The sequence below is a fragment of the Pseudophryne corroboree genome, chromosome 1, assembly GCF_028390025.1.
Source record: "Pseudophryne corroboree isolate aPseCor3 chromosome 1, aPseCor3.hap2, whole genome shotgun sequence".
Classification (NCBI taxonomy): Eukaryota; Metazoa; Chordata; class Amphibia; order Anura; family Myobatrachidae; genus Pseudophryne; species Pseudophryne corroboree.
The window spans coordinates 248,020,705-248,037,412 of NC_086444.1; the positions used below are offsets into that span (position 1 = coordinate 248,020,705).

General features: G+C 46.1%; 1 protein-coding gene across 3 annotated transcripts in view; it reads left to right on the forward strand.

Moving 5' to 3' along the window:
• Nucleotides 1-16,708, forward strand: part of DMXL1 (Dmx like 1) — a 444,894-nt gene that overhangs the window by 405,276 nt on the left and 22,910 nt on the right. For all 3 annotated transcript variants that reach the window (XM_063964179.1, XM_063964181.1, XM_063964180.1), the window contains 3 exons: nt 11,797-11,883; nt 12,568-12,689; nt 16,006-16,147. In XM_063964179.1, the coding sequence (XP_063820249.1) occupies nt 11,797-11,883; nt 12,568-12,689; nt 16,006-16,147 (351 nt within the window). The remainder of the gene's footprint in view (nt 1-11,796; nt 11,884-12,567; nt 12,690-16,005; nt 16,148-16,708) is intronic.

The following is a 16,708-nucleotide window of genomic DNA, read 5'->3' on the forward strand; positions in this document are numbered from 1 at the left end:
CTGCATATATCTATTGCCATGTATCATCAGCAGTTTCTGCGGTTTGCTATTGGCAACTTACGTTATCAATTCCAGGCTCTACCATTTGGACTGGCCACGGCTCCTCAGATCTTCACCAAGGTCATGGCCGTGCCCATCTTTGTCGCGAGGGGATCAGAATCCTGCCGTATCTAGATGACCTGCTAATTCTGGCAAATTACCACAATGTCCTCCTTAGTCATTTGCAAATGACTGTAACCTTCCTGCAAGCCCACGGGTGGCTTATCAATTGGAAAAAGTCCTTGCTGGTCCCAGCTCAGAGCATGGTGCACCTGGGGGCACTTCTGGACGCACACAGTCAACAGCTGTTTCTGTCTCCAGAAAAGGGCTTGAAGCTTCAGGACAGGATAAAGGGCTGTATCGCCTCAGAGTGTTTTTTCCAAATGGGACGGCCAACCTCATCAGATCAGATCTCAAATGATCACTTTAACTCCGGATGTAGATCTGTTGCTGACCTGGTGGCTACAGGACCAGCGATTAAACAGAAGCCATCCCTTCTGGATCCCCGACTGTGTCCTGCTGACAATGAACGCCAATCTGAGGGGATGGTTTGCTGTGTTGAAGAAACAACCGTTTCAGGGTCGCTGGACCAAGGAGGAATCACTCCTCCCAATAAACATTCTGGAATTGTGGGCAGTGTTCAACGCGTTGACACTGGCCCTGCCTCTGGTACAGAACAGGCCTGTTCAAGTACGGTCAGACAATGTCACCATGGTGGCCTACATAAACATCAAGGCAGCACTCGAAGCCGCATGGCAATGACGGAAGTGTCAGAAATCCTTCTTGGGTGGAACGCCATCCGCCAGCCATATCAGCAGTATTCATTCCGGGTGTCCTAAACTGGGAAGCGGACTTCCTCAGTCGCCAGGATGCGCACGCAGGAGAGTGGAGTCTTCATCCAGAAGCCTTTCAACTCCTAGTGAACAGATGGGGCCTACCGGACGTAGACCTCATTGCATGTCGACACAATCACAAGGTACCGGTCTTCGGATCAAAAACCAGGGATCCTCAAGCAGCGTTCGTGGACACACTTGTGGTTCCATGGCTGCCCTACGTGTTCCCTCCAGTGTCACTCCTGCCCAGGGTACTACGGAAATTCAAACAAGAAGGAGGAACACTATTTCTAGTCACTCCAGCGTGGCCTCAAAGGCATTGGTTTTCAGACCTGCAGGGTCTATTGATAGAGAGACCCCTTCTACTTCCTCAGCAGCCGGACCTTCTCATACAGGGCCCTTGTCTTTACCTAGACCTGTCTAGACTGGCTTTGACATCGTGGCTCTTGAAGCATCACTCCTGAGTGCCAAATGATTTTCCGAGGCGGTTATCCAGACTATGTTGAAAGCCCGCAAACCGGCATCTGGCCGGATTATTACAGGGTCTGGAATTCTTACTTCACCTGGTGTGCTGATAAGAATTATACATATCGATTCAGAACGTCCAGAATCCTGGCTTTTCTGCAACGAGGTCTTGACCTAGGTCTTTGTCTGGCCACCCTCAAGGTTCATATATCTGCCTTGCCGGTATGGTTTCAGAGGAAAATTAGGTCTATACCTGACGTTCATACTTTCACTCAGGGTGTCCTTCGGATGCAGCCTCCCTATGTCCCTCCAGTGGCTCCATGGGATCTGGCTGTTGTACTGAATTCCCTGCAAGAGTCTCCATTTGAACCTGTTGAGTTAGTGGACCTGAAATGGCTTACGGCCAAGGTCCTGTTCTTGCTGGCTATTGCCTCTGCAAGAAGGGTGTCCGATCTAGACGATTTGTCCTGTCGTCCACCCTTTCTGATATTTTACCATGACCGGGCAGTTCTAAGTACTCGACCGAGTTATTTACCTAAGCTGGTGTCATCTTTTCACCTTAACCAAGAGATTGTGGTTCCGGCCTTTATTTCTTCAGATTTGCCCTCCAAAGAGCAGTCTTTGGATGGGGTAAGGGCTCTCCGTATATATGTGAAGAGGACTGCCTCTAATATGAGGTCAGATACCCTTTTTGTCTTGTTTGGTTTCCACAAACGTGGCCTGCGAATAAGCAAACCTTGGCCAGATGGATTAGAATGGTGATTGCACAAGCTTATGCGCAGGCTGGTCTCCCAGCTCCTGCTGCTATTAAAGCCCATTTTACTTGGTCTGTTGGACCTTTTTGGGCGGCCCGCCGTGGCACGTCTGCAGAACGATTGTGCAAGGCGGCTATGTGGTCCTCGGTGAACACGTTTATTAGGTTCTATGCCTTTGATACTTCCGCCTCCCAGGATGCTTCCTTTGGATGCCGGGTTCTTATACCCGCTAAGGCGCGTCCCCTCCCTTGAGGCACTGCTTTAGTATATCCCTGATATTTTCCTGTGGAAACCAATGTATCCTGCTGCAGAAAAGGAGTGTTATAGTAGACTTACCATGGTTAACACTCTTTCTGGAAGCTACTGTACATTGGCTCCACAGGGCGCCCACCCTGACCTAGGTTATAGGGGTTTGTATGGCATTAGCCACTGGTACCTTCTCCTGTTGTGAAAATGTGGTTGTATGTGACTAACATCTCTCTTCTCTCTTGCCTGCTCCTCCATTTGACTGGTTAACGAAACTGAGCTCCAGTGCTTGGAGGCGGGGTTTATAGAGGAGGCCCCAGTGCATCCTGGGACAGCCTAAAGCGTTAGCCTATTGGTCACTCTGAATCAAGATCCACTCTACACTCCCAAAGTTTTCCTGTGGAACCAATGTACCTCGCAGAAAGAGTGTTAACCATAACACTTCTTTCATTGTCCAATTAAAAATAATTAAAAACATCTTCATGCCTAATTAGTCATTCAGGGTGTTGTCCCAGGGGTTCTGTAGCAAATCCCCATTTTTTTAACCTTAAAATAGGGATTTTGCACTACGTATCACATGCTCCGAGATGGTGAAGAGAAATTTGCAATAAGCCCTATGGAGATTTTTTTCCGATAAGTTTTCGCAGCTAATTGGATAGCCCTGTTTTTATCGTGAAACCGCGTTATCGCGTCTAATTGGTTCCCGCCCACCTTGGTTTCTTTAACATTGTTTTTATGTAAGCATAACAAAATGAAGCAATTGTAGGAAAAGTTACAATATCACAAAATAAACATAAATACAAAACTTGTTTCCAAAGAAACACTTGGGCAGCTCAGATATGTGGATGCTCCAATCCAGCATACAGGACAGAAGCAATATTAGTAGTAAGAGCATGAACCCGCAGATAAGGTGGGAGCGGATGCTTGTGGATGGAGCCGTGTATAGAGTCATCCTGTCATTGAAACCTGAGTACAAATGTCAACACCGCTGGTAAATCCCTAGTGTGGTATAGTCAGTGCAACAGCTGTTGAAAGAAGAGCTCCCAGCGTCAAAATAACTACAGTCCTGGTGGGAGGGAGACCCCTGGCAGACATAAATCTGTATGTAGAGGGACAAACAGGAACCCTATGTCAACAGTGGCATGGAGGTAAAGGGTAGGCCAGAAATGAGTACCAGGGTGTCTTGGCAAATTCATCCTGTACAGTTAATATGGAATGGGTGAATCATTGAAGTTGTTGTAGACAATACTGAGACCAGTAGGTCTCAAACACTCTCATCAAGGCACCCCAACAGTCCAGGTTTTAAGTATATCTATGCTTAGGAACTGGTGACTTAATTAGTACCTCAGTCAGTTTGATTATTATTTATTTATTAACGGTTTCTTATATAGCACATCAAATTCTGTTGCGCTTTACAACTGGACACAATTAGGACAAAACTGGGTAAAAACAAACAGTCATAGAGGTAGGAGGGCCCTGCTCGCAAGCTTACAATCTATGGGGAAATAGGCATTGATACACAAGGATAGGTGCTATCTATTGCATAGTTGTCCACCAGATTGCAAAGGTTCTTGGTGGGCTGCATGATATCACATCAGGGCAGTGATGGACCAGGGTCAGGAGGAAGGGAGAGTGAAGAATTAAATATGTGGAGAATAAGTGTGGACTGTGCTGTGGGGATATAATTGGATAGGAAAGCTATGAAGGTAATGTGAGCAGTTCTGGAATTTGATAAGCTTGTCTGAATAGGTGAGTTTTCAGGGAACGTTTGAAGACTAGAGGAGAGTCTTAATGTACGTGGTAGGGTATTCCACAGAGTGGGTGCAGCCTGAAGAAAGTCCTGCAATCATGCATGGGAGCAAGTAATGAGTGTGGATGAGAGACGTAGATCTTGTGAAGAGCGAAGGGGCCGGGTTGGAATATATTTTGAGATAAGTGAAGAGATGTATGTTGGTGTAGTATGGTTAATAACCTTGTATGTAAGTAACAGTATTTTATATTGAATACGGTAGAATACCGGTAGCCAATGGAGGGACTGATAGAGTGGATCTGCAGATGATGAACGTCTAGCGAGGAATATTAGCCTCACAGCTGCATTCCGAATGGATTGTAATGGTGAGATTCTCTTTTTGGTAAGACCAGTAAGAAGACTACTGCAATAATTAATGCAGGAGATAATGAGAGCATGGATTAGAGTTTTAGCAGTGTCTTGTGTAAGGTATGGTCGTATTTTGGATATGTGTCTTAGATGCATGTAACATGATTTTGAGACAGATTGAATGTGGGGAGCAAAGGACAGTTCTGAGTCAAGTATAACACCTAGGCAGTGAGCTTGTGGTGTAGGGATGATTGTAGAGTTCTCAAAAGTGATAGAAATATCAGTTTGTTAACTGCAATTGGCCGGTGGAAATATAATTATACCGTCACCTGAAATGTTGGGGTGCCTTGAGGACCGAGTTTGGGAACCACTTACTTAGACAATTTTCTCAGTGTAGGACAACTTCATTAACAGATCCAATTAGTTCCTATTGGACAAATATGCTCTAATTGTAATAATACAGTAGCTGATCATTAAAGTATTTGTTTGCAAGCTCACAGTATTGGTAATTTCATACCACTTTTAGGTTAAGGGGTATATTGAATAAGAGTCTGATCCATTCCGACATGCAGTTGTCTGAATGGATCCGACGGCCAAATCCGAATGTCGGATTTGGCCGTATACAGGATCCTGTCCTGCCGCTGCTGAGAGCAGCGGCCAGGAGTGCAGATGGCGGCGGGTGTGAGCGGGACGGTCGCAGGGGTAAGCAGGGCAGCGGGGGGAGCAGAGATCGTCGGCCAGCGGGGGGAGCTGGCTGCGGGGGTACATGTCTGCAGCAGCGGGGGGAGGTGCTGCAGGGAGAGAGGTCTCTCACTGCAGCGCCTCCCCCCACCGCCGCAGACATGTCCGCCCGCAGCCAGCTCCCCTCGCCCGCCGCCGATCTCTGCTCCCCTCGCGGCCCGCAGCACCGCTTTTCTCCTCACCTCAATCCGACTTGTTTTCAAGTCGGATTGAGTTTGTCGGAAAGGGGGCCCCATTAACGACAGAAGCACCTAGATCAGCGGCTATTCCACCGATCCACGTGTTTTCCGACAAGTCGGGAATTCCTGACTTGTCGGAAAAAATCAGCCCATATTAAATAGGTCGGAAAGGGGTTCATCGCAGAAATTAGGGATGCCTCCTGCCGGTGCAGGAGGCCTACCGCCATATTCCCAATCGTGGCGGAAGCGTGTGATGTCACACAGCCGCCACAATCACGCCCCAGCCATGTCCACGTTTGCGCCTCACCGCCCCCCCTGTTTGGCCGCCCCCGCAACGCTCAGTCTCCGCCCTGGAAATAGAGCGTTGCCGCCCCACATACTCCCCTTCCTGATTGACGGGCAGAGGCGATCGCATTTTCTGCAAAGGATGGGTGCTGCACATGTGGCCGCAGGGTGATAGCAATAATTCCGGTTGGATCTCGATTTGCGATTCAACCTGAATTAGCACTTAAGTCATATTTTGCCCAAGCATGGATAAACTTAAAACCTGGACTGTTGGGGTGCCTTGAGGACTGTGTTTGAGAACCTGTGGACTAGAAAGTAATTCTTACCTTTTTTGTTATTTCTCTAACGTCCTAGTGGATGCTGGGGACTCCGAAAGGACCATGGGGAATAGCGGCTCCGCAGGAGACTGGGCACAAAAGTAAAAAGCTTTAGGACTACCTGGTGTGCACTGGCTCCTCCCCCTATGACCCTCCTCCAAGCCTCAGTTAAGATTTTGTGCCCGAACGAGAAGGGTGCAATCTAGGTGGCTCTCCTGAGCTGCTTAGAGTAAAAGTTTAAATAGGTTTTTTTATTTTCAGTGAGACCTGCTGGCAACAGGCTCACTGCATCGAGGGACTAAGGGGAGAAGAAGCGAACTCACCTGCGTGCAGAGTGGATTGGGCTTCTTAGGCTACTGGACATTAGCTCCAGAGGGACGATCACAGGCCCAGCCATGGATGGGTCCCGGAGCCGCGCCGCCGTCCCCCTTACAGAGCCAGAAGACTGAAGAGGTCCGGGAAATCGGCGGCAGAAGACGTCCTGTCTTCACTAAGGTAGCGCACAGCACCGCAGCTGTGCGCCATTGCTCTCAGCACACTTCACACTCCGGTCACTGAGAGTGCAGGGCGCTGGGGGGGGGCGCCCTGAGACGCAATAAAAACACCTTTTTTGGCAAAAAATACATCACATATAGCTCCTGGGCTATAGGGATGTATTTAACCCCTGCCTATTTTTACATAAAAAAGCGGGAGAAAGGCCGCCGAAAAAGGGGCGGAGCCTATCTCCTCAGCACACTGGCGCCATTTTTTCCTCACAGCTCCGTTGGAGGAAGGCTCCCTGACTCTCCCCTGCAGTCCTGCACTACAGAAACAGGGTAAAACAAGAGAGGGGGGGCACTAAATTGGCATATAAATATATACAGCAGCTATATTAGGGAAAAACACTTATATAAGGTTATCCCTGTATATATATAGCGCTCTGGTGTGTGCTGGCAAACTCTCCCTCTGTCTCCCCAAAGGGCTAGTGGGGTCCTGTCCTCTATCAGAGCATTCCCTGTGTGTGTGCTGTGTGTCGGTACGTTGTGTCGACATGTATGAGGATGAAAATGGTGTGGAGGCGGAGCAATTGCCTCTGTTAGTGATGTCACCCCCTAGGGAGTCGACACCTGACTGGATGGTCTTATGGAAAGAATTACGTGATAGTGTCAGCACTTTACAAAAGACTGTTGACGACATGAGACAGCCGGCAAATCAGTTAATACCTGTACAGGCGTCTCAAACACCGTCAGGGGCTCTAAAGCGCCCGTTACCTCAGGTGGTCGACACAGACCCAGACACGGACACTGACTCCAGTGTCGACGGTGAGGAAACAAACGTATTTTCCAGTAGGGCCACACGTTACATGATCACGGCAATGAAGGAGGTTTTGAACATTTCTGATACTACAAGTACCACAAAAAAGGGTATTATGTGGGGTGTGAAAAAACTACCCGTAGTTTTTCCCGAATCAGATGAATTAAATGAGGTGTGTGATGAAGCGTGGGTTTCCCCCGATAAAAAACTGCTAATTTCTAAAAAGTTATTGGCATTATACCCTTTCCCGCCTGAGGTTAGGGCGCGTTGGGAAACACCCCCTAGCGTAGATAAGGCGCTCACACGCTTATCAAAACAAGTGGCGTTACCGTCCCCTGATACGGCCGCCCTCAAGGAACCAGCTGATCGGAAGCTGGAAAATATCCTTAAAAGTATATACACACATACTGGTATTATACTGCGACCAGCAATCGCCTCAGCCTGGATGTGCAGTGCTGGGGTGGCTTGGTCGGATTCCCTGACTGAAAATATTGATACCCTGGACAGGGACAATATATTATTGACTATAGAGCATTTAAAGGATGCATTTCTATATATGCGAGATGCACAGAGGGATATTTGCACTCTGGCATCAAGAGTAAGTGCGATGTCCATTTCTGCCAGAAGAGGATTATGGACGCGACAGTGGTCAGGGGATGCGGATTCCAAACGGCATATGGAAGTATTGCCGTATAAAGGGGAGGAGTTGTTTGGGGTCGGTCTATCGGACCTGGTGGCCACGGCAACGGCTGGAAAATCCACCTTTTTACCCCAAGTCACCTCGCAGCAGAAAAAGATACTGTCTTTTCAGGCTCAGTCCTTTCGTCCCCATAAGGGCAAGCGGGCAAAAGGCCACTCATATCTGCCCCGGGGCAGAGGAAGGGGACAAAGACTGCAGCAGACAGCCTCTTCCCACGAACAGAAGCCCTCCCCCGCTTCTGCCAAGTTCTCAGCATGACGCTGGGGCCTTACAAGCGGACTCAGGCACGGTGGGGGCTCGTCTCAAGAATTTCAGCGCGCAGTGGGCTCACTCGCAAGTGGACCCCTGGATCCTGCAGGTAGTATCTCAGGGGTACAAATTGGAATTCGAGACGTCTCCCCCTCGCCGGTTCCTGAAGTTTGCGTTACCAACGTCTCCCCCCGACAGGGAGGCGGTATTGGAAGCCATTCACAAGCTGTATTCCCAGCAGGTGATAATCAAGGTACCCCTCCTACAACAGGGAAAGGGGTATTATTCCACGCTGTTTGTGGTACCGAAGCCGGACGGCTCGGTGAGACCCATTTTAAATCTGAAATCCTTGAACACTTACATAAAAAGGTTCAAGTTCAAGATGGAGTCACTCAGAGCAGTGATAGCGAACCTGGAAGAAGGGGACTATATGGTGTCTCTGGACATCAAGGATGCTTACCTCCATGTCCCAATTTGCCCTTCTCACCAAGGGTACCTCAGGTTTGTGGTACAGAACTGTCACTATCAGTTTCAGACGCTGCCGTTTGGATTGTCCACGGCACCCCGGGTCTTTACCAAGGTAATGGCCGAAATGATGATTCTTCTTCGAAGAAAAGGCGTCTTAATTATCCCTTACTTGGACGATCTCCTGATAAGGGCAAGGTCCAGAGAACAGTTAGAGGTCGGAGTAGCACTATCTCAAGTAGTACTACGACAGCACGGATGGATTCTAAATATTCCAAAATCGCAGCTGATTCCGACGACACGTCTGCTGTTCCTAGGGATGATTCTGGACACAGTACAGAAAAAGGTGTTTCTCCCGGAGGAGAAGGCCAAGGAGTTACCCGACCTAGTCAGGAACCTCCTAAGACCAGGCCAAGTGTCAGTACATCAATGCACAAGGGTCCTGGGAAAGATGGTGGCTTCTTACGAAGCGATTCCATTCGGCAGATTCCACGCAAGAACTTTTCAGTGGGATCTGCTGGACAAATGGTCCGGATCGCATCTTCAAATGCATCAGCGGATAACCCTGTCTCCAAGGACAAGGGTGTCTCTCCTGTGGTGGTTACAGAGTGCTCATCTCCTAGAGGGCCGCAGATTCGGCATTCAGGATTGGGTCCTGGTGACCACGGATGCCAGCCTGAGAGGCTGGGGAGCAGTCACACAGGGAAGAAATTTCCAGGGCTTGTGGTCAAGCATGGAAACGTCACTTCACATAAATATCCTGGAACTAAGGGCCATTTACAATGCCCTAAGTCAGGCAAGACCTCTGCTTCAGGGTCAGCCGGTGTTGATCCAGTCGGACAACATCACGGCAGTCGCCCACGTAAACAGACAGGGCGGCACAAGAAGCAGGAGGGCAATGATGGAAGTGGCAAGGATTCTTCGCTGGGCGGAGAATCATGTGATAGCACTGTCAGCAGTGTTCATTCCGGGAGTGGACAACTGGGAAGCAGACTTCCTCAGCAGACACGATCTTCACCCGGGGGAGTGGGGACTTCACCCAGAAGTCTTCCACATGATTGTGAACCGTTGGGAAAAACCAAAGGTGGACATGATGGCGTCCCGCCTCAACAAAAAACTAGACAGATATTGCGCCAGGTCAAGGGACCCTCAGGCAATAGCTGTGGACGCTCTGGTAACACCGTGGGTGTACCAGTCAGTGTATGTGTTCCCTCCTCTTCCTCTCATACCAAAAGTACTGAGAATCATAAGAAGGAGAGGAGTAAAGACTATACTCGTGGCTCCGGATTGGCCAAGAAGGACTTGGTACCCGGAAATTCAAGAGATGCTCACGGAAGACCCGTGGCCTCTACCTCTAAGAAAGGACCTGCTCCAGCAGGGACCATGTCTGTTCCAAGACTTACCGCGGCTGCGTTTGACGGCATGGCGGTTGAACGCCGGATCCTGAAGGAAAAAGGCATTCCGGATGAAGTCATCCCTACCCTGATCAAAGCCAGGAAGGATGTAACCGTACAACATTATCACCGTATTTGGCGTAAATATGTTGCGTGGTGCGAGGCCAGGAAGGCCCCTACAGAGGAATTTCAACTGGGTCGTTTCCTGCATTTCCTGCAAACAGGACTGTCTATGGGCCTCAAATTAGGGTCCATTAAGGTTCAAATTTCGGCCCTGTCAATATTCTTCCAAAAAGAACTGGCTTCTGTTCCTGAAGTTCAGACGTTTGTCAAGGGCGTACTGCATATACAGCCTCCTTTTGTGCCTCCAGTGGCACCTTGGGATCTCAATGTAGTTTTGGGATTCCTAAAATCACATTGGTTTGAACCACTCACCACTGTGGACTTAAAATATCTCACATGGAAAGTGGTAATGCTGTTAGCCCTGGCTTCAGCCAGGCGTGTCTCAAAATTGGCGGATTTATCCTATAAAAGCCCTTACCTAATTTTTCATACGGACAGGGCAGAATTGAGGACTCGTCCTCAATTTCTCCCTAAGGTGGTTTCAGCTTTTCACTTAAACCAGCCTATTGTGGTGCCTGCGGCTACTAGGGACTTGGAGGATTCCAAGTTGCTGGACGTAGTCAGGGCCCTGAAAATATGTTTCCAGGACGGCTGGAGTCAGAAAATCTGATTCGCTGTTTATCCTGTATGCACCCAACAAGCTGGGTGCTCCTGCTTCTAAGCAGACGATTGCTCGTTGGATTTGTAGTACAATTCAGCTTGCACATTCTGTGGCAGGCCTGCCACAGCCAAAATCTGTAAAAGCCCATTCCACACGGAAAGTGGGCTCATCTTGGGCGGCTGCCCGAGGGGTCTCGGCTTTACAACTTTGCCGAGCAGCTACTTGGTCAGGGGCAAACACGTTTGCTAAATTCTACAAATTTGATACCCTGGCTGAGGAGGACCTGGAGTTCTCTCATTCGGTGCTGCAGAGTCATCCGCACTCTCCCGCCCGTTTGGGAGCTTTGGTATAATCCCCATGGTCCTTTCGGAGTCCCCAGCATCCACTAGGACGTTAAAGAAAATAAGAATTTACTTACCGATAATTCTATTTCTCATAGTCCGTAGTGGATGCTGGGCGCCCATCCCAAGTGCGGATTGTCTGCATTACTTGTACATAGTTATTGTTACAAAAATCGGGTTATTGTTATTGTGAGCCATCTTTTCGGAGGCTCTTTCTGTTATCATGCTGTTAACTGGGTTCAGATCACAAGTTGTACGGTGTGATTGGTGTGGCTGGTATGAGTCTTACCCGGGATTCAAAATCCTTCCTTATTGTGTACGCTCGTCCGGGCACAGTATCCTAACTGAGGCTTGGAGGAGGGTCATAGGGGGAGGAGCCAGTGCACACCAGGTAGTCCTAAAGCTTTTTACTTTTGTGCCCAGTCTCCTGCGGAGCCGCTATTCCCCATGGTCCTTTCGGAGTCCCCAGCATCCACTACGGACTATGAGAAATAGAATTATCGGTAAGTAAATTCTTATTTTTGCATAAAGGTTGCATTATATATGCATTCTTATAGTTTTCAATCTCCATCTGCATTTACAAAATACGTTATTCTCACAATTCATTAAGATCATGTGATCCCAAATCTACCTATTCACTTATTCCTGTTTTTGTTTTCTTTTGTTTTTTAGACTGAAACTGATCTTGGATCCTCAGGAGGGAGAGCAAGAATAATCCATAAAGAGTCTGACATAATCACTGCTTTTGCAGTAAATAAAGTATGTCTACTGTTGCCTTCTGCTACTTCATAATGTTTCCATGTCTCTTCCCCAAATATGTTTTTGAGAACTACTTATATACTGAGAATCCAGTCTGTCAGTAGGAGATATAAATTGTGCTCCCTGTCTGTCAGTAGGTCTTCTCAAACTTTTTTAAATTAATTTAATTTACAAGTATATGTTTTTTAAAATGTTTTTCAAAATAGTTACAATGTAAATAGCCTTGTGTATTAAAGTGTATCCTCATCTTGTTTCTACTTAGTGTTGATGTATTTTATTTTTTGTGCCAACCTGCTGCTTACTGATAAATGTTCCTTGTTCTCACAATGTTGATACCCTAATCCAGTGTTTCTCAACTCCAGACCTCACGTACTCACAACAGTATTAAAAATTTCTATCTGTAGGGAGAGGTGGTATAATTATAATTACAGGAAAATAGGTAATCTCACCTGAGCATGACAAAAGACATTGAGAAACCCTCGCCTCTAGGTTATCTTGACTAGTTGAGAACCAATGCACTAATCGTTCAACACCAGCTACTGATACTTATCAGTAATTGGGACTTTCTTTGCTTAAATATTTATCTGTTCTGTTCATGTTTTCTATAATTGGTTGGGCTCAGCTTTCTACCATGAGCATTTTGTTTATGGTTTCTAAATTATCTGCATTTCTATTCTCTTTCAGGCGAACCGAAACTGTGTTGCAATCGCTTCCAGCCATGATATCCAGGAACTAGACGTGTCTGCAATCTTGGCCACTCAAATATATTCATGGATTGATGATGAATCTGAAATGGAAAATAAAGGGTCTGCATTTGTATTTTTGGGTAGTCGCCAAATTTATCAGTGCTTAAATGGAGTATTTTCTTGCTCTCCTTCAGTATGGCCTGAAACAGAATAATTGTTGCAGTATATATAAAAAAAATTGGGTTTAAATGGTCACTAATTAATACTCCCCTAGCTTTAAAACCACTATTTAATATTAATTCACACCAAAGATGTTTTATATCCACACTGGACAATGAGCATAAAAAATACCAAATTACCACTTAACTGGCATGGTCAGATCACATGTGACTGCACCGCCCCACTTTGTCCCACTAGTTTTTAACCAGGAGATCTGTTTGGCAGATGTGCATAATGTAATATTTAAAAAAAAAAAAACTATATTAAATATTGTAAAAAAAAAAAAAAAACAATGTTATGAATGGTTTTAAAAGGAAAAATCGCCAGTAAAATAGGTACAGCAGCAGCAGGTTGCCCTGTTGGGAGAGAGGTGAATTAATAAAGAAACAGGCTGACCATTACTAACATTTTGCAAAGTTAGACTGTGTGGATTGGGGATTTGTTCACGAGAAGGGACATTGTACAATTAATAACAGCATTGGTATAAAAGACTTGCAGAAATATACGGGCATATTTCTTAATATTATTTTTCTTCACATTATTTTAGTATCGCAGGAATGTACTAATGGCAATTTGGTAAAGAATTTGCAAAATCCTCCAAGTCCTTAAAAAACTTGTTTTTTTTTAGTAAGCAGTTCACATTTTCAATACTTGTAATGGTAAATGTGGTCTGTTTAAATTTACTAACCTCAAATTATAAAAAAAATACTGGAGGTAGTCTTGTCATAATAATACCATCTTCAGATGCTGTTAGGCAGGCTTCCATCCAGTTCTACTACTCCTGCCACGAAGTCTAGAGCTCAGAGCTTGCATCTGTGATCAGCCTTGTGTGTCTAAATAGACCACAGGCTGGTCATTGAAGAAAGTAAATAGTTGGAATATAAAGTAATAAAATGAAACTTACCTGCACGCTGCTGACCCAGGGATCGATGTCCGGTGGGCTCATCCTCTGTAATTCGGTCATCTGATCCGTGCTTGTAAACTGAGATGCTGTGAAACTTTCCATTTACAGCACCAATCAGATGACCGGTGTCACAGACCAGGCACAATCTCACAGTATTTTTTGCAAAAAGTACCCAGGGAAGTAGGGGTGAAAGGGAGTTGTGCGTGGTGGGGTGGGGGGTGGGTGAGTATTCACAGGGACAGAGCTTTCTCACAGGCAGTATTTGATACATTCTTGTGTATTCAAATATTGCATTGTGAATTTAGGCAATTTTATCACATCCCATCTACATCTGAGATGCGGTTTGTGACAAACATGCCCCATTGGGCGTATCAGATCCTTCAAATTTAATATAAACAGTGCAGTGACGCGGTAGTTTCTGACTGCCAACATTACTGGCAGAATCCCACCCCAGAATGCCATGCGACCGGCATTCTGGAGCACATGCACCAGGGATCAAAGTGCAGGGAGGGGCACTTAGTCCCTCAATTTGGCTGATCAGCCAATCAGAGATCAGCTACAGCAGTGGGACAGCGGCTGAACACTCCACTGCGATCTGAATGGGGGGGTTAGTTGTTACATGGTTGTTAAACAAAACATGGATTTTATTTTTGCCCCTAAAGGGGTGTGTGGGGGCTCTGTTACTAGGATTAACTCGGGGTGGGGGGGTGGGGGGGGCTGTCTATTGCCAATGGGGGGGATGAGTTATTTTATAATGGGGCCTATGGACATGGGGGTGCGAAACTATAAGCAATAGTAAAAGAAAAGAAAAAATTCTGAGCGGTTTTGTGGGGGGAAAGAATCGTCCATTAAGTGGTTACACAATAAAGGCAACAACTTTTGATATGTGCCTCTATCAAGTGCCTCTAATCAAGGGTTCTCCATTAATCACTAAAGATGTATTGTCGCAAAGATGGAAATAATGAGCCCTATGAATCCATTACCAGATTCTTGCTGGAGGCAGTGTGTCAAATACGGCCAGAACACAATTTGAAATTCTTTCTGAACATCCAAGCTATAGCAGTTTTGATTGATAAGGCAGCTGATAGTTACTACTACAGTAGCAGTGCTTATGCGTCTGACCAAGAGGCGGCCACCCACCAACCCTTGTGGGTCAGAAACTGGCTTACTATAATGACACTGCATTGATTTATTAAGAAAGTAATAATGGTCAGATTACTATCTCCGGTCCTCCAATGAGTCTTCGTTTTAGAGTGGGAAGTATTTTTATATTATCAGGGTTTTGAAATCTCCAACACTCTAATGCTTGGCACACATTGGCCGATATATCAGCCGTTCAGTTGAACAACCAATATATTGTGTGCCCGCTGGCAGGTGTGTACCCCCGATATGTCTGTGAACGAGGTCATTCAGATATATTGCGTGTTCCCTGCAGCACTGCCGATGGCCGATATATTGGTGCATCATGCTGTGTATATGGGCAGTCGGACACTTGTTAGTGGGTACACTTGCCCCGGGTGACTGACAGCACATCTGGGCGGGCTCATGTAAATGCCCACCCAGCTGTGATGTCAGACACAACATATCATGCCGATAATCAGTAAGTGTGTATACACTTACCAATGGATAGGTTAGCGGACCAGCTAGACGGCCGATCGTCGGCCCAGTTTGTACCCAGCCTAAGAAAGGAATTGGAGGCAAATGTGGTAATAAGTGACGAAGGAACTGGAGTTTCACTGTGGCCAGCTACAATTTGACATGCATTACATGCACAAAGCTAAATGCGGATGTTTGTCTTTATGCCAAGTCTCTAGCATCTCTGTAACTGGATTTCCCCTATCTATATGTTTGGTTTCATAACATTCAACATGATCAGTGCAGACTTGCACTTGTCCTATCGTTTGTATACATTCACGATGTCAACAATGACAGAATGTCTATATGATATAATGTTGACTTTGTGACTGTTGATGGGCAATATTTTTTATGGTTAAGCTGTGGTTAGCGTTAGGCATACTCACATCTACACTGATTCCATATGGTCAGACAGATCTCTGCATACGCACATCTTTGCACATCCTGCAGTTTTCTAAACTTAACCTCAGATTCGTACACTCTGCTCCGGAGCATGGCCAGTGCAAAAACACTCGAAATCACTCTGCAGTATGGACTTGTGTGCAGCTCTGCATTAGCACCTAAATATTTATTTTGTGTTCTATATAATATTTGTTTTTATATTGATGAATTTCCCTTGTATGGAATACTTATGGTGCCTTTAAAACATAAGCAATAATGTATTCAATGTTTTCACAGAACGGACGATTTCCTGGTTGTACACACGCGTGATGATCTTACAGCTGTTCAGGGCTCCACTCCTTACACACACAGCAATCCAGGCACTCCTATCAATATGCCTTGGCTAGGAGGCGTTCAAACCGGGAGAGGTGCATCTGTAGTAAGTGCCACTAACAATGTATTTCTCTTAGTGCCTTAATTTTGTGTGTGTGTGTGTGTGTGTGTGTGTGTGTGTGTGTGTGTGTGTGTGTATTTAATGGAATTCCTTTATATCCTATTTACCTGAATGCCAGCGATGTGCATTGTTTTATTTTGCAAAGTGAAGGACAGCATGACAATAGCTTGCTGTAAACTATTGTTTGCTTAAATGCCTTGGTAATTATTTTTCTCTGACGTCCTAGTGGATGCTGGGAACTCCGAAAGGACCATGGGGAATAGCGGCTCCGCAGGAGACTGGGCACAACTAAAGAAAAAATAGACCCCTTGTGCGCTTTAAATACTAATAGCAGCCCTTGGATACCAAAAAACCTTTCACCGTGGTTTGCAATATGTGAAACAAAATGGATGTGGCACCACGTGGCGCTAATTATATACCCTCAGGAAGAAGACCTTACACGATGGAGTCTGACTTGTTCTCATAGATGGTAAAATTCATATGAGGCATATTGATTTCTAAAATACAAAAGTACACACAAACATAGTGCAACTCTGTTTTGACACC